This window comes from Eriocheir sinensis, chromosome 60 (assembly GCF_024679095.1).
Source record: "Eriocheir sinensis breed Jianghai 21 chromosome 60, ASM2467909v1, whole genome shotgun sequence".
Taxonomy (NCBI): Eukaryota; Metazoa; Arthropoda; class Malacostraca; order Decapoda; family Varunidae; genus Eriocheir; species Eriocheir sinensis.
This window is the reverse complement of record NC_066568.1, coordinates 6,210,507-6,237,717: the sequence shown is the minus strand read 5'-3', so window position 1 is coordinate 6,237,717 and position 27,211 is coordinate 6,210,507. Positions and strand designations below refer to the sequence as shown.

General features: G+C 45.8%; 3 protein-coding genes across 11 annotated transcripts in view; 2 read left to right on the top strand and 1 right to left on the bottom strand.

Annotated features, from left to right (window-relative positions):
• LOC126985830 (urea transporter 1-like) overlaps nt 1–14,926 on the top strand; it is a 20,679-nt gene extending 5,753 nt beyond the window's left edge. Inside the window, exons 3-11 of one of the 9 annotated variants that reach the window (XR_007739088.1) lie at nt 806–931; nt 8,190–8,309; nt 8,466–8,620; nt 9,208–9,433; nt 10,024–10,171; nt 10,611–10,795; nt 11,327–11,482; nt 12,891–14,043; nt 14,171–14,926. Coding sequence is in view for 2 of the 9 variants with exons in the window: in XM_050841264.1 (XP_050697221.1) it covers nt 806–931; nt 8,190–8,309; nt 8,466–8,620; nt 9,208–9,433; nt 10,024–10,171; nt 10,611–10,795; nt 11,327–11,482; nt 12,891–12,953 (1,179 nt within the window). In the remaining 7 variants the exon portion in view is untranslated. Of the gene's footprint in view, nt 1–805; nt 932–8,189; nt 8,310–8,465; nt 8,621–9,207; nt 9,434–10,023; nt 10,172–10,610; nt 10,796–11,326; nt 11,483–12,890 lie in introns of all 9 variants that reach the window. The other 8 variants (XR_007739092.1, XR_007739089.1, XR_007739091.1 and 5 more) reach the window with 8 other exon arrangements.
• A 1,432-nt stretch (nt 14,927–16,358) lies between these two features.
• On the bottom strand, nt 16,359–19,477 carry LOC126985826 (heat shock 70 kDa protein cognate 4-like). The gene is made up of 3 exons (XM_050841259.1): nt 19,282–19,477; nt 18,743–18,914; nt 16,359–18,554 (listed from the first exon to the last, which is right to left on the bottom strand). Exons 2-3 carry the CDS (start codon nt 18,911–18,913, stop codon nt 16,767–16,769), a joined length of 1,959 nt encoding a protein of 652 aa, XP_050697216.1. The 5' UTR covers nt 18,914; nt 19,282–19,477; the 3' UTR covers nt 16,359–16,766.
• Nucleotides 19,478–23,180: 3,703 nt separating this feature from the next.
• On the top strand, nt 23,181–26,072 carry LOC126985827 (heat shock 70 kDa protein cognate 4-like). Its single transcript, XM_050841260.1, has 3 exons — nt 23,181–23,238; nt 23,605–23,776; nt 24,011–26,072. The coding sequence occupies exons 2-3, from the start codon at nt 23,606–23,608 to the stop codon at nt 25,790–25,792; spliced, it is 1,953 nt and encodes a 650-aa protein (XP_050697217.1). The 5' UTR covers nt 23,181–23,238; nt 23,605; the 3' UTR covers nt 25,793–26,072.
• The last annotated feature ends 1,139 nt before the right edge of the window (nt 26,073–27,211 follow it).

Sequence of the window (27,211 nt, the reverse complement as noted above, 5' to 3'; positions counted from 1 at the left end):
CTCCTCCACCTCCTCCTCCTCCACCTAGCCACCAATCGACTCCTCAATATTTCACGAGCAAAAAACATCAAAGATACACGCACACACACACACACACACACACACACACACACACACACACACACACACACACACACACACACTATTTCTCCCCATCACTTTTTATCACCTCTTCCTTTCCCTTCCTTTCGCCCATTCCCTTTCCTCTCTATTCCTCACCCATCCTCCTCCCTTCTCCCTTCCCCTAATCCCCCTTCCTCCCTTCTTCCCCATTCTCCTCATCCCTTCTTCACAGTCACAAGTCACCCATCTCCCCCGTCTTCTACCTCTTCCTCCCCATCTCCCTTTTAACCTAACTAGCTGTCTCCCCTTTCTCCCCACCCCTTCATGTTCTTCCTCTCCCCTTCCCATCATTCATCCCCCTTCCCCTGCCTTCAAGCCGCTCTCCCCTTCTTCCCAGACCCATTTCCTCCCATATCTCATTCGTCTTCCTCCTCCGCCTCCTTCTCTACTCACTCTCTCCATTTTTCCTCCTTCTCCTCTTCCTCCTCTTCCCCAATCTTCCTCCTCACGATCCTACACTTCATTCTTCCCCCAAGCCTCCCTTACTTTCATTCTTCCCCTCATCCCCATCTCCCTTCCTCCCATACCTTCACTTCCCCTCCCTGACAAACTAACCTAACCTAACCTAACCTAACCTCACCTAACCTAATACAATCGCTCTTGTCTCCCATTCATAAACCTTCACATCCTCCCCACTCCTTCCTCCCCAACACTAACCAGGATCCTCCCCGTGCTTTCCCAGGTGACGTGGTGGCTGGGATGGGTCGGGGACATGCCCAGAGTAACCACCTTCCTCCTACAAAAACCTTGGCTCTCCGCTTGGGCCCTACCGAAGACTGTGAACGCTACGCTGAGGGCCATTGGAATAGTAAGTGGTGGTTGTTGTTATTGTAGTAGTAGTAGTAGTAGTAGTAGTAGTAGTCAACCTTTTTTGCTTGCATGTCTTATCTACAAACCAGTATCTCTCTCTCTCTCTCTCTCTCTCTCTCTCTCTCTCTCTCTCTCTCTCTCTCTCTCTCTCTCTCTCTCTCTCTCTCTCTCTCTCTCTCTCTCTCTCTCAGTCGATAGAGTTAAAAGGTCACGCGTGTCTGAAGTAGATTTTAAGTGCAGAAAAGTAACACCCCCCCCTTTTTTTTCTCTCTCTTCTCCCTCCGTTCCTCCAACCCTCATACTTTTCTTCGTCTTTTTTTACCTCTTTCTCTCCACTCTTACATCTCCTTCCCTTTCTTCTTTCCTCTCCTCTTTCCTTTCTTTTTTTTTCTTTCCCTTCCATTTTTCCCTTACTCTTCCCTTTCTCCTTTCTTCCTTCCTTCTTATTCCTGATTTTCCATCCTCCCTTACCTCTCCCTCTATACCTCCCTATACTTCATCTCTTCCACTTCTTCCTTCTATCCTTTCTTCCTTTACTTCCTCCTCTCCTCTCTCTCCTTTTCTTCATCTCTCTCACCCAACTTATTCTTCGTCTTTCTCTTCCTTCTCCCCTTTCATATTTCCTTCCTCTCCTCCTTTAAATATACCTCCCTCTTTTCTCTCTCCCCTCCCTCATTTCTAACTTCCCTTTCACCCTTCCTTTCCTCTCTCTTCCTTACCTCTTTCATGCCCACAACCTCAACGAAAGCCTGATACAAATGTGTGTGTGAGCCCTGAAAGGTTGGAGAACATGGGAGCAGTGTAAGACATGTAGCAATGGGTGTTTTATATAAATCCAGCGTTGGTTAGGGTATAGGCAAAAAATTGGTTCGTAGGGAATAAGTGGATCAGGTTTGACGATCGTGTGGGGAGTGCCAAAAATAGACACACTCGAGAGATTAGATCAGTTTGAGATGGGGCATTGGGTGTGTTAGGCAAATTCAGGGTTGGTGAAAGTACAGTCGAAGAATTGGTTGATAGAAGTAGCGGATCAGCGGAAAAAGTTTGACAATGCTGTGGTGAGTGTCAAAGGGATGGAAACCTACAGAAGAGGGTTAGATCAGATATTGATGAGGCATTGGGTGTGTTAGGCAAATTCAGAGTTGGTGAAGATACAGCCGAAGAATTGGGTCATAGAGGTAAGTAGCGGATCAGTGGAACAAGTTTGACAATGCTGGGGTGCGTGCCAAAGGGATGGACGCCTACAGAAGAGGGTTAGATCAGTTCACAGATGGGCAGGACAGGTGCATGTGTTAGGTTTAAAAAAGCTGCCCTATTTAAGATGTCCCACTGGTCTTTTAAACACTCCTTATGTTGTCTGGTTGATCTATATCTTTGAAGCCTCATTTCTTTGTTTAAATTCTTTTCCTCATATTTCTCTGATTCACTTATCTTAAAAATCAGTCTTTCTTCCTTCCCTTCCCTTCAATCCTTCATTCCTTTTTCCCTTCGATCCTACCTTACTTCCATCTATCGTATTCCCTTCCTTTCTCTCCTTTTCAATCTTTCCTTACTTTGAAATTAGCATTCTTCTCTTCCTTCCTTCCATTCCATTCCTCTTATCTCATCTTTTCACTTCCCTTCCTCTCCTCTCCTCTCTTCTCTTCTACTTTACTTTGCTTTACTTTACTCTACTCCCCTTCCCTTCCCTTCCTGTCCTTGAGTTATCTAATAGATGTTAGTAGGGGAACGTTGACCTCTCTCTCTCTCTCTCTCTCTCTCTCTCTCTCTCTCTCTCTCTCTCTCTCTCTCTCTGATATAATTCCGTTGGGAGAATATCCGAGAAGGCGACGGTGAAGAGGAGGAGGAGGAGGAGGAGGAGGAGGAGGAGGAATGCTAACTAGGACAAAATTTGGCTCTGTAACACTACACTCTTCCTCCTCCTATTCCTCCTTCCCATTCTCATCCTCCTTTCTCTCCTTCTTCTCCTCTTTTCTCTTCTTTTATCATAACTATCACCATATTTCACACCTTCCCTTCTCTTCCCTTCCATCTCATAACCGAGCAATCTTCCTCCTCCTCCTCCTCCTCCTCCTGGTCCCTTCACCTGACTATCTTCCTCTTCTTTCTTTCCCTATTTCGTTATCGAGGGTTTGACAGATAAGAAGACGAGGAGACAGATAAGAGAAGTAGTAGTTCCTTTCTCTCCTTTTCAGTCCTTCCTTACTTTGATATTAGCCTTCCTTCCTTCCTTCCTTCCTTCCTTCCAGTCTTCCTTCCTTCCTTCCTTCCTTTCCATTCAATTCCTCTCTTCTCTTCCTTTCCCTTCCCTTCCTTTCCTTTCCTTTCCTTTCCTTACTTTTCATTCCCTTCCCTTCCCTTCCTTCCTGTCCTGTAATAGTAGTAGTAGTAGTAGTAGTAGTAGTAGTAGTAGTAGTAGTAGTAGTAGCACAGTTGGACATAAAAACATTTCGGTCTCCATTTTCTTTGATATGCGTGATAAAGAAAACAGGAGGAGGACTGACGGTGGTGGTCGTTGTGATTCTACTCAAGTGTCATCTCATAGGCCTATTTATTTTGTTGTTAATGAGTCTCCACACCTTAATGACAGTGTGGCCATTAGCGACACACACACACACACACTTTCAAATACATGCCTACACAGACAGACAACAAGACATTCATACATACATCTAATTTATTCATACATACACACATGTCATACTGTCATTCTGAAGGTGACATGACGCGGCATCCACCCTAATACTACACACCTCTCTCATCTGTCTCCTCCTCCTCCTCCTCCTCCTCTTATCGATTCAAGGGAGATGTTGCAACACAGATATCGGCGAGTCGTCCCCCTTTCCTACGGTATTTTGTGGGAAAGCGATCAACTCTTTTCAAAATATCGATCCTACCTTACCTCCTTCCCATTCTCATCCTCCTTTCTCTCCTTCTTCTCCTCTTTTCTCTTCTTGTTTCATAACTATCACCATATTTCACACCTTCCCTTCTCTTCCCTTTCTTCCATCTCGTACGTACAGAAAAAGTGCTCACATATGTTCCGCAGGTTACTTAAGTCCCTGACGAATATATCAGATAACTAAATGAGGCAGCCGCGAAATATGCCGAAAGGTTTTCATCTGTCTACTCCTCAGTGTTTAAATGTTTCATCCTCCTCATTCTAAATAGCTACAATTGGTTGAATTTTACCTCCTTCCCTCCTTTTTTCCAAACCTATATGGAGGAGGAGGAAAAGAGGGAAAATGAATAATTCAGATCGTGTGTGTGTGTGTGTGTGTGTGTGTGTGTGTGTGTGTGTGTGTCATTCACTCAAGGTCGGATTACATGCTCAGCTCGTCATCACCAGCCGGTACTCTCCCAAAAAGAGCTAAGTTCGTTCAACAGCTCGACTGGCGACTCACCACACATCGGGGGACAGTAATCGCTCCAGTCAGCGAGAAACTTTTGGTTTGAGCAGGACGCTGACCTCAGCCTGTGTGCTCTTACCTAATTGTTCTTCACAAATTACATCTTTACAAGACTGATTCAAGCTCGTAATGTCCCATTTTTTGAAACTATACTTTATATCATCCCCATCCTCATTACTATTATTATTATTATTATTATTATTATTATTATTATTATTATTATTATTATTATTATTATTATTTTTATTCTTATTATTATAATCATTATTACTATAATTTCATAATTATAAATATTATTATTGTTAAATGCTATGTTTTCAGTATATCATTAAGAAGGGAGATGAACGATATATTAATAAAGCAAGCGTAAGCAATAGAAACGCTCAACATCCTCAAGCTACATTTAGCATTTGTTACACCTTATCTTAATTATGCGGTTCAGTTCTGGTATCTTTACAACAGAATGGACATCAACTCCTTGAACTTTTTGCAGATCAAGATGACATATATGATTCACAGGTTAATAAACTTACAATATAAGGATAAAATTAGAAAAATTTAATTTGCATTTTCTAAAAAGACGAATGGTGAGAAAAGGAGAACAACGTGTAGAAATGGATGAAGAGCATCATTAACATGGGTAATGTTATTAGGGTTCCTCTGGTAAGAGAGCAGGATAGACTACACAGTAATGGGTTATCTTGAAACAATTCAGCTCCAACAATGACAGGCATCACCCTCGCATCACCTCCACAAACACCCGGGAACTGGGACACCACCCGACTAGCACCCAGCACCCAAATTCCCATTCACTGCTGGATTTTCGGGGGAGGGGACAGGAGAATGCCCATCCGTCTTCACTTTGCCCAAGAATCAAACTTGGGACCTCCGAGTTGTGAAGCGAGCGTGCTGACCTCTGCGCTTCACTGTGTGTGTGTGTGTGTGTGTACTACCTTTCCCAGACGGATATACCATACACAAACAAGCATTCAGTCATTAATAGTCTTGCCCGTGCGCGGAAACGAGGAAATTACACACACACACACACACACACACACACACAGCAGTCCCCCCTCCCCCCCCCGCCACACACACACACACACACACACACACACACACAGCAGTCCCCCACACACACACTGTTTTATTCATTTCCCATCCACCTGTCTTCGTAACAGTATCCTAGTACCATAATAACTTGGTAATAACACAATATCAACAACAGCAACGGGAACGCACGCAGCACCGCCTCACACCCTTACCCTCACCCTTCCATCCCTCCGCTGATGATAAGAGTTACACACACACACACACACACACACACACACACACATACAAACTACCTAACTATAATCGGTTCATCCGAGTCTGAAGTGTGCATTATCGCGCAACGGCAACCTGCAGCCACACGGCGTGTACGATTTCGTGTATACTGTATGCTAGCCTACGCACAGCAAACAGTCGTCAGTGTCGATAATATGCAGGCAGCAATAACAAACACCGTCAATTATAGTCGATTATGAGTTAAAAAATATTAGTTATGTTGCAAATAGCTGTGTTGTTAATTTACAAGATCGCTGATTATGATTATTAAACAGCCTTGAAGCTGTCCACCACCGAGAAAAATTAGCAGGCTTTGTATTAATAAAACAGCTATTTACTACATCACCAATATTTTTTCAACTCATAATCGACTATAATTGACGGTATTTGTTATTGCTGCCTGCATACCATTGACACTGACGACTGTTTACTGACTAACTACCTAACTACCTAATGCTCTAACTACACCCACAAACCGTCTACTAACAAAAGAAAAGAAGAAAGGAGAGAAAGAGGAGGAATACGAATAGGAAAATGAGAAGGAAGAGGAGGAAAAAAAAACAGAAGAAACTAAAATAACTAAGAAAAAGAAAACAGAAAAAGAAAGAAATTAAGAAAAAAAGACAAAATACTAATAATAAACAAATACAAAAAAAATTGATTAAAGAGAGAGAGAGAGAGAGAGAGAGAGAGAGGAGCAAATACACTTATAAATACACCTAATAACTTTCACGAGAGAGAGAGAGAGAGAGAGAGAGAGAGAGAGAGAGAGAGAGAGAGAGAGAGAGAAGCAAACACACTTATAAATACACCCATTAACATTCACAAGGATCAAAACACAACACAAAATCGAAACTGGGGAAAATTATCATAAGGAATGGCGTTGATTTTTGCTACTTACCACATCGTCAAATTTTTCCTTCTTATCTTGCACACACGCAGGTCAGCACATCCTTCTGTCCGTCATGATATTCTTTGGTCCTTATCAGATTGCCCAGAGTCACCAATGCACCGTCACTGCCTTAGAAACACGGTAAAAACAACGAAAAATCACAAGCACTTGATCCCGACTCACTGCCTCGTTTACTCACGTGCTCTCTCTCTCTCTCTCTCTTCTGGACCGTCTGCACTCATGGACGTTTCTTAATTTTTACACTTTTCCCACCTTCCACTCTTATGCTAGTGTAGTTTTAGTGTTCTTGTATTTATGTTAGAGCCTTACACTGCTTCTGAGCTGCTAATTAGGTGTAGGTTGATGACAGTGAGGTTGCGGTACAGAGATTTCGATTTTCCGACTGCCATTGAACCAACGTTACCAGATTGTCGTACTCAGGGCATTGCATTTATCTCTCGGACCCAAAAAATATCGTACTTACATAGATAACAAAAGTGAATTAAAGTTATTATTAAACATTGTTAAAAGAACATGGTAACAAAAAGCAGAATGCGAACCTCAGTTGCCAGTTCCCTTGATATAACATTAGCCAAGCTTTTACACAGAATTTTGCGAAATTTCCCGAAAAATTCTGCCGATTTTCAATCTCGGCAAAAAACTTGAAAAGCTAGCTTGTGTGACCGCGCCCTAATAAGCCAGCTATCTGGCTACGTCACAGATTTAACACGCTTATTTTGTGAAGGCTATAGGTCTACTCACGTAGCAAAGGTTATGTTGTATTAGTTCTTTTGCCAGAATCATTATACTATTGATTGATGATCCTATACCACAAACATCAACATTAGTATTTTTTTTTTTCGATGGTAGCCTCTCTCTCTCTCTCTCTCTCTCTCTCTCTCTCTCTCTCTCTCTCTCTCTCTCTCTCTCTCTCTCTCTCTCTCTCTCTCTCTCTCTCTCAAATACACTTTTTTTCCTTTTTTTTCTTTTTTGTAATTACGCCACCACCACTACCACCACCACCACCACCACTACTACTACTACTACTACCAAAAACAGTCTTAGAAACATTCTCCTTATCAACATTAACATCAATATTACCACCACCACCACCATTATCATCACCAATATACCACCACCACCACCACCACCATTAATAACGCATAACCTGACAAACGTTGCCATTAATATAACATAACTCTCACCTCGGTCCACTATCACCATTATTTTGTTTATGGAAAGTAGTAGTAGTAGTAGTAGTAGTAGTAGTAGTAGTAGTAGTAGTAGCGGTATAAGTTACTATCATTGGTAAAGCTATATGTTGGTTCATCGTCATCATCATCAATATTGTTTATTTTTTATTATAATCACTAGTCATTTTCATCGTTATTATAATCATCACTATCATCATTATTTGCCATTGCTAGTAGCTAGTTACCGCCACAACTATCACTACAAACACCATCACCACCACCATCATCATCACTACCACTTCGATTACTATACTACTACTACTACTACTACTACTACTACTGCTACTATCACATATCATTACCATATCACCACTAACACAACGACTACCACCACCATCACCACCCTGTCCCTCACCCCCTTCCACTGTGTCCCTGCAGGTGGCCTTCGCAAACAGTCCCCTCTCCGGCCTGTTCATCCTCTCTGCCATGTTCGTGGGCAACCCCGCCGTAGCCTGGGCGAGCCTGCTGGCGGGGCTGGTGGGAGTCGTCTTCAGCAAGGTGGGTCAGAGGTCACGCAGAGGTCAAGGTCAAGGCTGTTACGGTGAGGAATGAAAGAGGTGTGAGTTATGTGATGAGAGAGAGAGAGAGAGAGAGAGAGAGAGAGAGAGAGAGAGAGAGAGACAGAATGTGTATAGGTGCTTATTCGTGTTCCAGTTGTTGCACCAGCCCGAGCAGCTGATCAGTGACGGAGCGGTGGTGTTTAACGGCGTGCTGGTGGGCTGCATCTCCGTGGCCCTCTTCCCCTCCCTCTCCGGGCACCAGGTGGACGCCCTCTTCTGGCTGGCACTGACCGCCATGCTGGTGATCACGTGAGTACTGGGGAGGAGCCAAGCAGGGAGGCTGGAGGGTCATATAAACAGACAGACACAAACAGACAGAGAGGACATAGTGAAAAATACAAACAAGCCGGCTAACTGAAAAACTAACAGTCATTTAGACGGATTGTGATACAGACAGACAAACAGACAGGCGGACAAACAGACTAACAGGTAAATAGACATAAACAGGTACAGGAATACAGGTGGTCAGATAGATAGATAGAGGTAAACAGACACAGACAGACAAAAAGACAAATGAATATATACAAACAGACAGACAGACATGTACAGACTCACAGACTAGGAGAGAAATCTAAATCGAAAGACAGACCCAGACAGAAACAGACAGAAACAGACAGATATCATGATAACTACCACTATACCACCAGCTGCTATCACAATCATCACCACCACCACCACCCTACCATCATCACCATCACCACCTCCCCTACCACTACCACAATCATCCCCACCACCATCATCACCAAATTACCACCATTACCACCATCACCGTCACCTTCATCACCACTAACACCTCCACCATCATCACCATCACCACCGCCATTCTCCTTTTCCAGGGCTTACATCGACAAAGGTCTGAACGCCCTCATGTCGCCCTCCACGCTCCCGGCACTCTCCGTCCCCTTCAACATCGCCGCCGTGCTGATGCTGCTGAGTATGCGGAGCTCAGCGGGACTCACAGGTACCCTCGGCCCCGACATGCAGCAGTACAGCGGCAGCAACGACAGTGGTGCCCTCCCCTCCCTCAGCGAGAACACAACTGAGAAGGTCGAATGGTTGAAGGTAAGTTTTACGTTAGCGAATCGTCTTGGGTCCATTGCTTGAGTGTTCTTGAGTGTATGAACGTTATAGCAGATGATGTGTCAGTAGTCTTCGCTGTTTTAGGTTAAGAGGTGGTGGTAGTCTAACAAAACGTCTGTACCGTGAACGTGATTAAAACGCTCATAAGGACGCGACTGACCTCCCTTCTGGCCCTTGAAGAAGTAAATGTGAGAGGCCTCTGAGAATGCCGACCCTAGTAGCCCCATCTATGAGAAGAATAAATCGCTTCAGACAGACAGGAAGAGACAGTAGTGAACGTGAACGATGGGAAAACTGGGGATAGAGGTAGAGAGATGACTGGAAAGAAGGATATATAGTAGAAAGAAAAATATCCAGGAGGCTTAATCTAGCACGAGTCACCCCTGAAGATTCAAACGGCTTGTGTTCTCTCTAAAAGACTCGTGGCCGTAGAGGAAAGGGTGGACTACTCTAAAACGGGATACATTAAAGAGGTTTCAAAATTATAAGGCCAATGGATCAGAGCTAGCCTACTACTACTACTACTACTACTACTACTACTACTACTACTACTACTTCTACTACTTCTACAGGTAATGGAGGGCAGCGTTTTAGCGGCGGGGCAGATTTACGGAGTGGGCACAATGGACGCCTCAATCCTCATCCTCCTTGGCTTCCTCGTCTTCTCGCCGCTGCTCACTCTCTTCTTCCTCATCGGCAGCGTCATCGGCTCATTGCTGGGTACGTGGTGATGTTTCTTTTACTTCATCTTCGCCTTTTCCTATTGATGTTCTTCACCTTCATCTTTCTCTTCTTCTTCTTCTTCTTCTTCTTCTTCTCTCTGTTGATGTTGTATTTGAGTTGTTGTTTCGGGTGTTCTTCGTTTTCTTCTTCTTCTTCTGTTTTGCTCTTTCTTATTTTGATATTTTTCTTCTTATTTGTTTCTTCTTATTCGTTTGCCTGTTCCTGTTCTTCGTTTTCTTTTTCTTTTACGTTTGTTTTTCTTAATTTTGGTTGTTTTCTCTTTTTATTTTTCGTGTATTTCGTTTCGTTTCGTTTTCTTCTTACTTTTCCTCTTTTCTTTTTTCTTAACTGTTCACTTATAATTTCCTTCCTCCCTTTTGTTGTCGTCTCTTTAACCCCTTGCCAGCCCCTACACCTGCCTTTCTTTCCTCTACAGGTGTGCTGATGAGCCCCGCGCCCTACCTGGAGGTGTACGCGGGGCTGTGGGGCTACAACGCCTTGCTGACGGCCGGCGGGGTGGTGTACTTTCTGCAGGTGACGCCCGCCGCTGTGCTGGCCGCCGCCGTGGCCGCCACCCTCGCCGCCCTCGTTCAGGCCGCCTCAGGACACGTGTTCAGTGCGGTGAGGACGTGTTGCTCGTTTGGGATATTGTATTGTTGTTTTTGTAGGTGTTTATTATTACTGTTATCATTATTATTGTTGTTGTTAGTAGTAGTAGTAGTAGTAGTAGTAGTATGTATAGTACTATTGCCACCACCACCACCACTATTACTACTGCTTCTACTACTACTACTACTAATAATAATAATAATAATAATAATAATAATAATAATAATAATAATAATAATAATACGGCATTCTATTGTATACTACAGTTATTCCTTACATTCCTGCAATAACGACAACAACAGCATCACCAAGATACCATTAGAGAGTAGATCAAGTAAACAAGCTGTGTGCATAGATCTAAACCAATATCTTTTCAACCCCATTCCTTCTCCACCCTCCCCGTCCGTAAGATGGCGCCGGTGCTGTACCCCCATGTAGCGTGACCCTGCTTTGTACCCTCTTCCTCTGATCCTCTCTCACACTACCACCCTCGCCGCCTTGCTCCCCTACAGCTTCCCCCTAACCCGCCGTCCCTTCCTCCAGATGATGGTTCCCGTGCTGTCCTACCCCTTCAACGTGGCCCTCCTGCTGCTCCTGGCCATCAGCACCACACCCGACCCGCCGCTCCTCTGGGTGCAACACAGGACCTTCCCGGAGCAACACCTTTATCTGCACCTCAAGGCCCTCAGGAGGAAAGACGTGAGTGGTGACGGGGACTGATGGCAGGAGGGCTAACTCATCTTTTGCAGCTCCACCAAAATGTGTTTGATGTTCCATATATAGATAGGTATTATACTAGTTATCTCTATTTTAGTAAAGCATTCGACAGGGAGCTTCACCAGACGCTTTTAAGCAGGTCAGAAGGACGCTTGACTGTGGGGCAAATTTATGAGGTGGATCAAGGTGTGACCCACTGAGAGGATGCAGAAAATTCAAGTAAATATTCAAGTAAATTGTAAATTTTCAAACTGGGCTCGCGTTACTAGCGGCGTCCCCCAACCATCATTTAGGGACAATTATTGTTTATCACTCTCACCAACGCCTGTTTAATAGTCGACATGCCTAGCTCCGAATTCGATCTGGACAGTCGGGGCGTAGCGAACCCGGATGTTTTACCCTCCCTTTCGGGCTCGTGGATAAACAAGTACCCGAGGAAACCCTGGGGAAGGCAACCCGGCTCTGTGTTAAGGGTAGCGGGTTAATTATCACCCACCACAGGCTGAGGTGGGCACGGTATAGCCTGCGACATCAATAACTTTGCCGATGTCACACATATAGAACGACTAAACATCGAACCACGGGACAATACAGGGAAGGCTAACTTTCAACATGTGTGGTCAAATAAGTGACTGATACAATCAAAGAAAAAAAATCACCATACAAAAATTTGGAAATATAATCCCCTTAATAATTTTCATTAGATAATATAATTCAAGGTCACTCCATCCGCAAAAAGGAGCTGGGTGCATGCGTGGGTGGGCTTTGATGAAACTGTAATAGTGCCAGGGACCACGCCGATATGGTGTGAACTTACTTACGAAAGTGTTAAGCCCCGTTTACACTGTGCCGAGTCTGGACCACGACAACCCAGAGACTCCGGGAACACGAGGTCTTGGGTGTGAAATGTTGACATGAAAGGGTCGCACATAGTCTTTCCGACCTTATGCGACCCTACCACATCAAAATTTCACACCCCAAGACCTTGTGTACGCCGAGTCGCTGGGTTGTCGTGGCCCAGAGACGGCACAATGTGAATGGGGCTTTGGTAACCGGAGTCTCACCTTTGAGTGGTAAAACGTCGGATTGTCAAAGAAGAAGTGAACCTCTCCCGGGGCGTTGGCGGTGTCAGAAGAGAAGAAGAGAAGAAGTGGCTGCAATAGAGAAAAATGGCATCCAATCACTCTCTTGGGAAAAGCAGAGAGAAATGCAGAGTAGGAAAATTATCAAAGAGGAGAAAAGGAAGGAAAGTCTAATGAAAAGAAGGAGAAGGCAAGAAAGTAAACCCCAGATGACATACAATAATAATAATAATAATAATAATAATAATAATAATAATAATAATAATAATAATAATAATAATAATAATGTATCTTCCTCTTTGTGTCAGCAGAACGTGGCAGCTCCAGAGAATCGGAACCAGGAGGAACTGCAACAAATCACCAGCAAGTAGGAAGGACGGGAAGAAAAAGAGAAGGAAGGAAGGAAAGAAAGAAGAAAGGAAGAAGAAAGAGAGAAAGGAATGTTGAAAGGAAAGAGGAGGAGGATCAAATGTTACCTACAGAGAATGAACACAGGAAGGAAAGGAGGAAGAGAAGAAGGAAGGAGAAAATAAGGAAGGAAGGAAGGAAGAAAAGAAATGATGGATGAATAGAAGCAACGAAAGAAGAAAGAAAAGAAGGATAGGAAGAAAATAAGGAGGGGAGGAAAGAAGAATGAGTGGGTAGCAACAAGGAAAGAAGCGAGGAAGGAAGGAGATAGAAAGAAAGAGAGAATGGAAAGGAGTGAAGGATGGATATTCGGAAACAAGAAAGAGAGAACGGAAAGAAGGAAGAATGAACGTATACAAGGGAAGAAGGAAAGCAAATAATGGTGAAAGGAGAGAAGGAAGGAGATACAAGTGAAGGAGGAGAAAGCATACCTCACGATAATTATTAGTAAATGGAAGTAAGGTGAAGGAAGGAGGGAGGGAAAGACGAGTGAGTGAAAGACTGCAAGAAAGAAAAAAAGATAAAGAAACAAAGAAAGAAAACAATTAGATAGGAATAGAAAAAGCGAAAAATTATAAAAATGAAAGAAAGGAAGGAGAGTGAAAAGGAAATAAAGAAAAAAGGTAAAAAGTATTGAAGTAAAAAAAAAGGAGAGAATGATAAAGAGTGAACGGGGAAAAAGGAAAGAAAAGAAGGTGAAAAAGGAAGGAAGGAGACAATGGGTGAAGAAAAGAACGTGGAAAAGGAGAAAAAAAAGAAGAGGAAAGCGAGAGGAACGTAGCACTATACAGAAAAATAGACAAAACAATCTTAAAAAAATATGCAACAAACTTACTTTTCCAATAACCCAAATTACCTTCCCAAACACCTGTCCTCATAACTCACCTGTGTTTACCTGGGGTCACGTAATCCCTCATTCTTGTGCCGAATATTCTGTACATTGTAAAATATATAGTGTTTAGGACGACCCTCAAGATTATATGGTATGTTCGAATGGCGTAGGAATTTGAGCATTGAAACCCAGTAGTAGTAGTAGTAGTAGTAGTAGTAGTAGTAGTAGTAGTAGTAGTAGAAGAAGAAGAAGAAGACGAAGAAGAAGTCGTCCGGAGCTCCTCACCCGCCCTGAAGGTGTTTGAGAGCGGAGTGAATCGTAGTAGTAGTAGTAGTAGTAGTAGTAGAGGAAGAAGAAGACGAAGAAGAAGTCGTCCGGAGCTCCTCACCCGCCCTGAAGGTGTTTGAGAGCGGAGTGAATCGTGGCATCGGGCACACAAACTCTTGGACTGCTGCTCGGGGCTTTAGGCGCCGTAGGGAAAGAGTTGTCAGGCAAACAGAGAAACCCAACAGAAGCTGAACAATTGTGAAGCAGACAGTCAAGTTGGACACACGTCCGTCCACCACTCAGACCAGCCTTCGCCGTGACCGGACTCCGCCGCTCCTCCTGGCATCATGTCCATCACAGGGCAGCACCATGCAGGGGAATGGTTCCTGATTGAGACATTTTGTGATAAATATTATCGTCTTTCTGCAGCCTTTCCTATTCAGCTGGCGTTCCTCTCCTATAAGTATCTAAGTTATAAGTCTACAACTGATGGTGGATGATGATAAATATTTCCTCGGAACACACACAATGCCAATCCCTCAGACAGTGAACCTACACTATTCATTACACTACTGAGCTCACTATAACCACTGTTCTCACAGAGCCGATTCTCTGAACTGCTGCATCAGTCTCCCATTGTGGTGAATTGTCTGCTTATTGAACAATGAGTTGAGCCACGTGATCCAGAGGAGGCTTGGCAGTGACTGTTTGGCAGTGTTTGAACTGCTTGGTCTGTGCTGAACAGAAAAGGTTTGTATTCAACTAGTTGCTTACTTTCTACTTTAATGGCACTACTAACAAGTGAAATGTTTTCAAATTAAATAGTCTTCGTCTGCACGAGGAGCTCTGTCATGACCTAAGGCTACCCCCCCCGACCCGATTACTTTTGGTAAGCCGTTGAACATCTGTGGCAAGTGTTTCTCTGTACAAGCCACCTCTTATGCCTGCACACACTTTCAGCCGGTCCTCTTGTGCGGCCACAAAAGCCTGTCTTCATGTCTACTATGTGTACGTATTGTGACGGAGAGGTGACCTGCAAGGAACATGACGTATTTACGTCCGTACGCCACGAATGAACTAACAAGTTCAAGGGAGATGACAGAGATGGGTTTACATTTACTAACTTACTTTTACTTGCTATCTTACTCTAAAGGGAACATTTTTTTTTTTTTTAACGTTTGGCCAATAGCGTCTATAGGCTTTCATAATGGGGCCTGGTGGTCTCTATCAGCGACCACAATGCAGGTACCATTACTTTACTGATCACTACACACGGCAAAAGGCTTTGCACAACGGAATAGATTTACTTGACGAGACACCAGCTTAACAAGGATATAAGGTACATGGGTGCACATGAGCAACCGTAGCGAGGCTCTTGATTTATCCGTGCGAGCGTCCCGCCTACCAGAATACACATGGAAATGAAACACACAACTGGTGGGATGGCTGGGCAAATGAGGGATCACACACACACACACACACACACCTCCATCCATAAGGGAAAAATTTGAGTGTCTGCTCAACGGGATCAGTAGAACCATGCCGTGACGGGTGTCTCGTTTGCAGACACTGTCAAAGCGGTCTGGGGGTCTACTGGTTGATGAGACTAAACCAACAAAAATCGGGTTTAATGCCCGATTTGCAACAAAAAAATTGCAGGCAAAGGTGCTGGTCCGAGTCCCTGGGTGGGGGCCAGGCGGATGTGTTCTCTGCCTAGTGCCGGGGGGGATGGTGCCGCGGGTCAGCATTTCATGATGTGAACACGTGTAAACACGGTACTTGTCTTCGGCAATGTCAGTGTGTCCTTTAAGTTTGAGGAAAACACGAGGAAAATATCGATTTCTAATAAAAAATACTTTGACTCTTGTTTTCATGCAAAGGTTATCCTTGCGAATACAAAATTCGAATGAATGTCTTACCTCAGGTTTGGAATATTGGTAAAAGGTTGAAAACAATTTTGCATAACAAATATATATATATATATATATATATATATATATATATATATATATATATATATATATAAATATATATATATATATATATATATATATATATATATATATATATATATATATATATATATATATATATGGTGGGCTCCAATAGATGGCGTTACTTCCGCACTCCCGAAGCCTTACTGAAGACCACTTCTTTGTATAGTCTCCTTGGTGCCGGGGCTAAACATGGCATGATGTGAATACGTGTAAACACTAAACACAGTACTTGTCTTCGGCAATGTAAGTGTATGTTTGAAGAAAACACTAGGAAAATATCGATTTTTAATAAAAAAAAATACTTTAACTTTTCATGCAAGCGTTGTTATCCTCGAGAATACTAAATGCGACTGTGTGTCTTACCTCAGGTTTGGAATAATGGTACGAAGTTGAAAACAGCTTTGCAAAACAAAAATATTTATTTCCTTACTTTAGGGAACAAAATACTGGTCGTATAATCTTAATGGTCTTCTACACCCATACCCTTTCACACTGTCAATAAATACACATTTACACTAACATACAGTATTAATAAATGATGGAAAATTTCAACATATATTAACAGCTACCTATAGACAGTAAAAAATATATGCTTAAAGCACATTATCATGGAACGTTGGGGAACACAGGACAGTGTTGATTCCTAATGCCACCAGAGGAGAAACGGCGACCCTGCTGGCTTAGTCCACCTCCTCCACAGTGGGTCCTCGCCCTGCGGTTCCTCCGGCGGCGCCAAAGCCGGGCATCCCGCCAGCGCCGCCAAAGCCGGGCATCCCGCCAGCGCCGCCAGCAGCAGCCCCGTGGATCTTGGAGGCGAGGGGACGCCACGCCTGCTCCAGCTCCTGCATCTTGTGCTCGTACTCCTCCTTCTCGGCTAGCTGGTTGGCGTCCAGCCAGTTCAGGGTCTCTTGCGCCTTCTCCTCGATGGAGCGCTTCTCGTCAGCGGACAACTTCTCCGCCACCGCAGCCTCCGACATGGAGGACTTGACGCTGAAGCACAGCGCTTCCAGCCGGTTCTTGGCATCCACTCGGTCTCGCTGCCTGGCGTCGTCTTCCTTGTACTGCTCGGCCTCGTTCACCATCCTTTCGATGTCTTCCTTGCTCAGCCGTCCCTTGTCGTTGTTGATGGTGATCTTGTTCTGCTTGCCACTCGACTTGTCCACCGCAGACACGTTGAGGATGCCGTTGGCGTCGATGTCAAAGGTCACCTCGATCTGGGGCACTCCCCGCGGCGCCGGAGGGATGCCGGTCAGGTCAAACTTGCCCAACAGGTTGTTGTCCTTGGTCATCGCCCTCTCACCCTCGTACACCTGGATCAGCACGCCCGGCTGGTTGTCGGAGTACGTGGTGAAGATCTGCGATTGCTTGGTGGGAATGGTGGTGTTGCGCTTGATGAGGGCTGTCATCATGCCGCCGGCCGTCTCGATGCCCAGCGACAGTGGCGCCACGTCCAGCAGTAGCAGGTCCTTCACGGCGTCGGACTGGTCGCCCGTCAGGATGGCGGCCTGCACGGCGGCGCCGTACGCCACCGCCTCGTCGGGGTTGATGGACTTGTTCAGCTCCTTGCCGTTGAAGAAGTCCTGCAGCAGTTTCTGGATCTTGGGGATGCGGGTTGACCCGCCCACCAGCACCAGGTCGTGCACGCTGCTCTTGTCCAGCTTGGCGTCACGCAGGGCCTTCTCCACGGGCTCTAGGGTACCACGGAACAGGTCAGAGCACAGCTCCTCGAACCTGGCGCGTGTGATCGACGTGTAGAAGTCAATACCCTCAAACAGAGAGTCGATCTCCAAGCTCGCCTGAGTGGACGACGACAGCGTGCGCTTCGCCCTCTCACAGGCAGTCCGCAAACGACGCAGTGCCCTCTTGTTCGTCCTCAAGTCTTTTTTGTACTTGCGCTGGAACTCCTGGGCAAAGTGGTTCACCATCCGGTTGTCAAAATCTTCGCCCCCGAGGTGAGTGTCTCCGGCCGTCGACTTCACCTCAAACACACCGTCGTCGATGCTCAGAATGGACACGTCGAACGTTCCGCCGCCCAGGTCAAAGATGAGAACATTGCGCTCCGCCACACTGCCGCCCGCCTTTTTGTCGAGGCCGTAGGCGATGGCGGCGGCCGTCGGCTCGTTGATGATCCTCAGCACGTTGATGCCGGCGATGGTGCCGGCGTCCTTGGTGGCTTGCCGCTGAGAGTCGTTGAAGTATGCGGGCACCGTAATGACGGCATCCTTCACGGCGCTGCCCAGATACGCCTCGGCCGTTTCCTTCATCTTGGTCAGCACCATGGACGAGATCTCCTCGGGGTTGAAGGTCTTGGTCTCGCCCTTGAAATCCACCTTCACCTTGGGCTTGCCGCCCTCGGGCACCACCGCGAAGGGCCAGTGTTTCATGTCCGCCTGGATCGACGGCTCCTCGAACTTGCGGCCGATCAACCGCTTGGCATCGAACACTGTGTTGGTGGGGTTCAGCGCCACCTGTTGGGGAGAGACGGAAAATCATGAGCAGTGAGTTACTATTGTAGGATCTCTGTTATTATGCTGCATATTATTCTTAGGTGTGTGTGTGTGTGTGTGTGTGTGTGTGTGTGTCACAGAGAGAGAGAGAGAGAGAGAGAGATTGTTTGTGTGTGTGTGTGTGTGTGTGTGTGTGTGTGTGTACCCACCTGGTTCTTGGCGGCGTCGCCAATGAGTCGTTCGGTGTCCGTGAAGGCCACGTAGGAGGGCGTGGTCCTGTTGCCCTGGTCGTTGGCGATGATCTCCACCTTGCCGTGCTGGAACACACCCACGCACGAGTAGGTGGTGCCCAGGTCAATGCCGATTGCTGGCGCTGGCATTCTGCGGGGAACGAGACGCTGGTCAATACACTAACACGTACGCAACAAAAACAAGTTTGTTTTGTTACATCATAACTTCCTGCCAAATGTGTACTGGCGGGCTACAGCTTCACGAATTAACAATGCACAATAATAGTATTCACCGCACAAGCCAGTATCACTAGCACTCAGCCATCACGCATTTGTGAGCTAAAAAGAACAAAACCTTTACAGGAAGATATTCTGCGTGAGCTCCTTGCCTTAGCATGGGGATCAGTCCTTGAGTGATCCAGCCGACCCTAACAAACACACGTGCCCCTCCAGTGCCAAGTATCCGCCTCCCATACACAACAAGTGGTTAGCAGCGACGCTGAAGCTGGTTGACTTACCTGTCTGTGTTTGGTGCAAGAAAACCTCTGTAGCTTCAATCAAAGACGTGCGGTGCACAGTAGTGGCACTGGTTCACGGAACAATGTAGCTAGCTGTAAGCTCTGCGAGTGTCGAGTAGTCAGCAGTGTTCTCGCGCTGTTTGTCGCACCTTGGCTCGTCTGAGTTGGGGACTGATGCCGCCCCGCCCCCTCGCCGGGCTTTTATGTGCCGCCGCCCCGCGCCGCCCGCCCGCCAGAACAGTCGGGAAGGTTCTCCCGGCCACTGGCACGGTCCACGGGCCCTGCTAACACTGGGGCATAACATTAGTAATTAGTAATGTGATAGGCCTGTCATAATGCTTATAGCATATAGATATAGATATCAATTACCTGCCCGAACTGCATCCCCAGCGACTCGTTGCTTCCCGAGTTTTCCTCCGTTACGTCAGAGATGTCAGTTGCAAGACGCCGCTAAGGGAGGCAAAGCTGACACTGTCAACCTGTCGTACTGTATGTGTTACCTTTTTGCTGCAGTGCATGACCATCAAACATATATCTTCAGCATGAGAGGTTATTCATTAATAATAAAGAACAACGAAATCGTCTCTCTCTCTCTCTCTCTCTCTCTCTCTCTCTCTCTCTCTCTCTCTCTCTGGTATCTTCTAGCTCTTCTAGACATAGTTTAAACTTTAACAACAAAGACTATGGAAGAAATTTCATGACTTGTTGCATTATGGAATCCTTGTCAAATGTGTGTGTGTGTGTGTGTGTGTGTGTGTGTGCAAACGCTAGTGCACAATATGTGTATGCATGGACGTTTACACACACATACACACACATACAAAAAAAAAAGCACACAGGTGCAAAATTAAGCGTATACGTCGCATGCCTTTTCACGGTGTCTAATAGCATCTCATAGTGGACGACAAGAGTTATATAGTTATAAAAAATAGTTCTTGCAGGACCATTTATGGCTCATACAATGAGGCGCGTAACATTGTAATCCTTCCTGTCAACACCTACCACTACTACCTGACAAATGTGAGTTCTTGCCACTCGTAGCAACGCCTCCACACAGAGCAATGTGACCATGACAATGACTTTGACTGAGACACTGCTTGCAACCCCCTGAATCAAATCTGAGCGAAGACACATGCGTCCATCTGTGCGTGTGTTTGTGTGTGTGTGTGTGTGTGTGTGTGTGTGTGTGTGTGTGTGTGTGTGTGTGTGTAATTCACCCACGGCCTAATAACGAGCTGGGCTCGTCATCGTCAGCAAGTACCCTCCCGCTCACAGCATCCTCATTATAGCCGATATCTGGGTACTGCCAGGACCACACGCCACACACCCCATTTACTTGCTCAAGGGGGGACCTCTGGCAGTGGAAAAATCTCTGGCCTGAGCAGGGCTCAGGGTTGTTAATTTTGATTTATATCAAAATTTAAATCAAATGATTTTTATGAAAAAAAAATCATTGATTTAAATTAAGATTTATATTATTTTTTTTAATGTCATTGATTTAGATCTTGATCTTGTTGCTGAACAACAACATAGAATGGAGAAATAAAAAAAAGAAAACACTCTCTAACTATGACATCAATATTTTCCTTGTCAGCTTCACAAAATTTTTACCTGAGCTGGTTAGTTAATTATATATATCTTCCGTCAGCCACACCTGGACCGTCCAGACCAGGTTACTTATCATGATGGAATATGATACAAGAATACTCCAACAAGTGTTTGAAACTAATATAGAGAATAGAGAGTTTTACATTCATTTAATTATTTTCATTAATAAAAAATCGATTTAAATAAAAAAAAATAATCTGATTTAAAATCCGATTTTTTTAAATGAAAAAAAAAAAATCAACAACCCTGGCAGGGCTCGAACCTTCGTCTGCCAGACCGTCAAGCCTGGCACCGCAAGGCTCTACCTCTGAACTGCCAGAGCGGTGTGTGTGTGTGTGTGTGTGTGTGTGTGTGCAAACGCTTATTTAGATGATCTGAATGGGGCAGGAGGAACTTTCGCGCTCCACTGCCTCAAAAACACAATTTCTCCACCTGTCAATTCGACACAATCTTATAAATACCTATCCTCTATTCTTAGATAACACTCAGCTGTCTGCTTTTTCTACACTAAACATTTTCGGCCTATCCTTAACTCAAAATCTTAACTAGAAACTGCATATCTCCTCTCTTACTTAAGCTGCTTACTCGAGGGTAGGTGTTCTGTATTGCCTCCACCATTTTTTCCTCTTCACAGATGTAGTCCATATACAACGCCCTCGTATGGAGTATGCATCTCATGTATGGGAGGGTTCCACCGCAGCGTTGCATCACTTTATATCTTCTATTGATATTTTCATGCTGACTGCTCTTCTAAACTTGTTAACTGCATGTCTCCCCCCTTCCCGCGACCCCGCTACACTCGCCTTTCTACTCTTGCTCATTCCTATCTGTCCAAATCCCAAATACAAGAATTAACCAGCATCTTTTTTCTTTCATCCCTTTCACTGGTAAACTATGGAACAGTCTTCCTTCGTCTGTATTTCCTCCTGCCTACGACTGACCTTCAAGATCGAGAGGAGAATCGAGACACCTCTCCACCCGATACTGACCTCTTTTTTGGCCGCTACAATATTTCATAGAGGCAGTGATAGCGGGCTTTTTGCTTTATCAATTTTTGCCTTTGATTTTCTACCTTTACTGAAAAAAAAGAGAAGCATGCGCGTTTATGTAAAGCCACACACACACACACACACACACACACACACACACACACACACACACACCTCTGGCAAGGATTGCGTACGGTACAACAAATCAAGAATATTCTTCAGTAGTTTTTGTTTTGAATGTGTAATTATGTCTTGAAGGGCTTGAATAGTGGCTCTTAAAAGGAGCATGACCCCCTGAGGAGACGCTAGTGATCTCCAGGGGCGCGAGCCTGCGAGGAAAAGTTTGAATTTCTATTTTTTTAATATGTGTTAGTATCTTAACAAGGAAGTGGGCTACTATGCAAGGGGGCATCGTAGAAAAGTTTAGGCACTAAAGTGGTAGAAGTTACCAGAGAGAGAGAGAGAGAGAGAGAGAGAGAGAGAGAGAGAGAGAGACGATTTCATTGTTTCTTTATTATAAAACTAATGAATAACCTCTCATGCTGTAGATATTATGTGTGTGTGTGTAAACGTCCGTGCATACACATATTGTGCACTAGCGTTTGCACACACACATACACACACACACACACACACACACATTTGACAAGGATTTCATAATGCAACAAGTCATGAAATTTCTTCCATAGTCTTTGTTGTTAAAGTTTAAACTATGTCTAGAAGAGCTAGAAGATACCAGAGAGAGAGAGAGAGAGAGAGAGAGAGAGAGAGAGAGAGAGAGAGACGATTTCGTTGTTCTTTATTATTAATGAATAACCTCTCATGCTGAAGATATATGTTTGATGGTCATGCACTGCAGCAAAAAGGTAACACATACAGTACGACAGGTTGACAGTGTCAGCTTTGCCTCCCTTAGCGGCGTCTTGCAACTGACATCTCTGACGTAACGGAGGAAAACTCGGGAAGCAACGAGTCGCTGGGGATGCAGTTCGGGCAGGTAATTGATATCTATATCTATATGCTATAAGCATTATGACAGGCCTATCACATTACTAATTACTAATGTTATGCCCCAGTGTTAGCAGGGCCCGTGGACCGTGCCAGTGGCCGGGAGAACCTTCCCGACTGTTCTGGCGGGCGGGCGGCGCGGGGCGGCGGCACATAAAAGCCCGGCGAGGGGGCGGGGCGGCATCAGTCCCCAACTCAGACGAGCCAAGGTGCGACAAACAGCGCGAGAACACTGCTGACTACTCGACACTCGCAGAGCTTACAGCTACATTGTTCCGTGAACCAGTGCCACTACTGCACCGCACGTCTTTGATTGAAGCTACAGAGGTTTTCTTGCACCAAACACAGACAGGTAAGTCAACCAGCCTCAGCGTCGATGCTAACCACTTGTTGTGTATGGGAGGCGGATACTTGGCACTGGAGGGGCACGTGTGTTGTTAGGGTCGGCTGGATCACTCAAGGACTGATCCCCATGATAAGGCAAGGAGCTCACGCAGAATATCTTCCTGTAAAGGTTTTGTTCTTTTTAGCTCACAAATGCGTGATGGCTGAGTGCTAGTGATACTGGCTTGTGCGGTGAATACTATTATTGTGCATTGTTAATTCGTGAAGCTGTAGCCCGCCAGTACACATTTGGCAGGAAGTTATGATGTAACAAAACAAACTTGTTTTTGTTGCGTACGTGTTAGTGTATTGACCAGCGTCTCGTTCCCCGCAGAATGCCAGCGCCAGCAATCGGCATTGACCTGGGCACCACCTACTCGTGCGTGGGTGTGTTCCAGCACGGCAAGGTGGAGATCATCGCCAACGACCAGGGCAACAGGACCACGCCCTCCTACGTGGCCTTCACGGACACCGAACGACTCATTGGCGACGCCGCCAAGAACCAGGTGGGTACACACACACACACACACACACACACACACAAACAATCTCTCTCTCTCTCTCTCTCTCTCACTCACACACACACTCACTCTCACACACACACAAACAATCTCTGTGACACACACACACACACACACACACACACACACACACACACATCTAATAATAATATGCAGCATAATAACAGAGATGCTACAAAAGTAACTCACTGCTCATGATTTTCCGTTTCTCCCCAACAGGTGGCGCTGAACCCCACCAACACAGTGTTCGATGCCAAGCGGTTGATCGGCCGCAAGTTCGAGGAGCCGTCGATCCAGGCGGACATGAAACACTGGCCCTTCGCGGTGGTGCCCGAGGGCGGCAAGCCCAAGGTGAAGGTGGATTTCAAGGGCGAGACCAAGACCTTCAACCCCGAGGAGATCTCGTCCATGGTGCTGACCAAGATGAAGGAAACGGCCGAGGCGTATCTGGGCAGCGCCGTGAAGGATGCCGTCATCACGGTGCCCGCCTACTTCAACGACTCTCAGCGGCAGGCCACCAAGGACGCCGGCACCATCGCCGGCATCAACGTGCTGAGGATCATCAACGAGCCGACGGCCGCCGCCATCGCCTACGGCCTCGACAAAAAGGCGGGCGGCAGTGTGGCGGAGCGCAATGTTCTCATCTTTGACCTGGGCGGCGGAACGTTCGACGTGTCCATTCTGAGCATCGACGACGGCGTGTTTGAGGTGAAGTCGACGGCCGGAGACACTCACCTCGGGGGCGAAGATTTTGACAACCGGATGGTGAACCACTTTGCCCAGGAGTTCCAGCGCAAGTACAAAAAAGACTTGAGGACGAACAAGAGGGCACTGCGTCGTTTGCGGACTGCCTGTGAGAGGGCGAAGCGCACGCTGTCGTCGTCCACTCAGGCGAGCTTGGAGATCGACTCTCTGTTTGAGGGCATTGACTTCTACACGTCGATCACACGCGCCAGGTTCGAGGAGCTGTGCTCTGACCTGTTCCGTGGTACCCTAGAGCCCGTGGAGAAGGCCCTGCGGGACGCCAAGCTGGACAAGAGCAGCGTGCACGACCTGGTGCTGGTGGGCGGGTCAACCCGCATCCCCAAGATCCAGAAACTGCTGCAGGACTTCTTCAACGGCAAGGAGCTGAACAAGTCCATCAACCCCGACGAGGCGGTGGCGTACGGCGCCGCCGTGCAGGCCGCCATCCTGACGGGCGACCAGTCCGACGCCGTGAAGGACCTGCTACTGCTGGACGTGGCGCCACTGTCGCTGGGCATCGAGACGGCCGGCGGCATGACTGCCCTCATCAAGCGCAACACAACGAGTCCCACCAAGCAATCGCAGATCTTCACCACGTACTCCGACAACCAGCCGGGCGTGCTGATCCAGGTGTACGAGGGTGAGAGGGCGATGACCAAGGACAACAACCTGTTGGGCAAGTTTGACCTGACCGGCATCCCTCCGGCGCCGCGGGGAGTGCCCCAGATCGAGGTGACCTTTGACATCGACGCCAACGGCATCCTCAACGTGTCTGCGGTGGACAAGTCGAGTGGCAAGCAGAACAAGATCACCATCAACAACGACAAGGGACGGCTGAGCAAGGAAGACATCGAAAGGATGGTGAACGAGGCCGAGCAGTACAAGGAAGACGACGCCAGGCAGCGAGACCGAGTGGATGCCAAGAACCGGCTGGAAGCGCTGTGCTTCAGCGTCAAGTCCTCCATGTCGGAGGCTGCGGTGGCGGAGAAGTTGTCCGACGAGAAGCGCTCCATCGAGGAGAAGGCGCAAGAGACCCTGAACTGGCTGGACGCCAACCAGCTAGCCGAGAAGGAGGAGTACGAGCACAAGATGCAGGAGCTGGAGCAGGCGTGGCGTCCCCTCGCCTCCAAGATCCACGGGGCTGCTGCTGGCGGCGCTGGCGGGATGCCCGGCTTTGGCGGCGCTGGCGGGATGCCCGGCTTTGGCGCCGCCGGAGGAACCGCAGGGCGAGGACCCACTGTGGAGGAGGTGGACTAAGCCAGCAGGGTCGCCGTTTCTCCTCTGGTGGCATTAGGAATCAACACTGTCCTGTGTTCCCCAACGTTCCATGATAATGTGCTTTAAGCATATATTTTTTACTGTCTATAGGTAGCTGTTAATATATGTTGAAATTTTCCATCATTTATTAATACTGTATGTTAGTGTAAATGTGTATTTATTGACAGTGTGAAAGGGTATGGGTGTAGAAGACCATTAAGATTATACGACCAGTATTTTGTTCCCTAAAGTAAGGAAATAAATATTTTTGTTTTGCAAAGCTGTTTTCAACTTCGTACCATTATTCCAAACCTGAGGTAAGACACACAGTCGCATTTAGTATTCTCGAGGATAACAACGCTTGCATGAAAAGTTAAAGTATTTTTTAATAGAAATCGATATTTTCCTAGAGTTTTCTTCAAACATACACTTACATTGCCGAAGACAAGTACTGTGTTTACACGTATTCACATCATCCCATGTTGAGCCCCGGCACCAAAGAGACTATACAAAGGAGAAGTGGTCTTCAGTAAAGCTTCGGGAGTGCGGAAGTAACGCCATCTATTGGAGCCCACCAAAAACGGCTATATACGTATATATATATATATATATATATATATATATATATAATGTGTGTGTGTGTGTGTGTGTGTGTAGCAAACATATCCAGTACATCAAATACAAGCAAAGCATACAACATTCTATGCATGCTAGATTACTACAATGCCTTTGCAACATGCTCGTAGCTGAGTAAAAATATAATACTTACTGTACAAGTGCCAGATAATGGCAAGCATTGCACACTGTTTGACAGGGCAGAGAACAAAAGCTTCTAGGCATTACAACTGAAATAAACAACGGCAGACACCCAAAGCTTATTAACTGAACATGATCTGATTTATAACAGGCAAAATCAACAAAATGCAACAATGGTGCATTACATGCAATAAATCTGTATAAAAATGTTGCATGGTGCATTATTTTAAGAGCAAACCATCATAAAACATGCTGAAATACATGATGGAGGATGTCAAGAAAGTAACACATGTATTGTCTTAAATGGAATGCAATAATTTGGTGGTCCTGGGAGACAGCTGAGCATGGAAGTGAAAATGGGATGTACGACAAGGTATGCTCTCACAAGCTTTGACCTTGGCGTCAGTGTCATGAAGATATTAAACTCAGTAGACAAAATTATGCAGTGGAGGCACGTATTTTGATGAAAGCAAATGAGAAAAAAAGGCAGCTCATAGTGTAAGAAAATAGCAGGGAAAGTTATGCTGCAGTATGTAACATACCAAATTACTGGGCAGAGTGATATGTTTTTCATAGGCTACATCAGTAAACATGTAGCATTTATTGCAGGAACAGTAAAACAATATATGTTTTTTAGCACACATTAAAGTTGTATGTAATAAA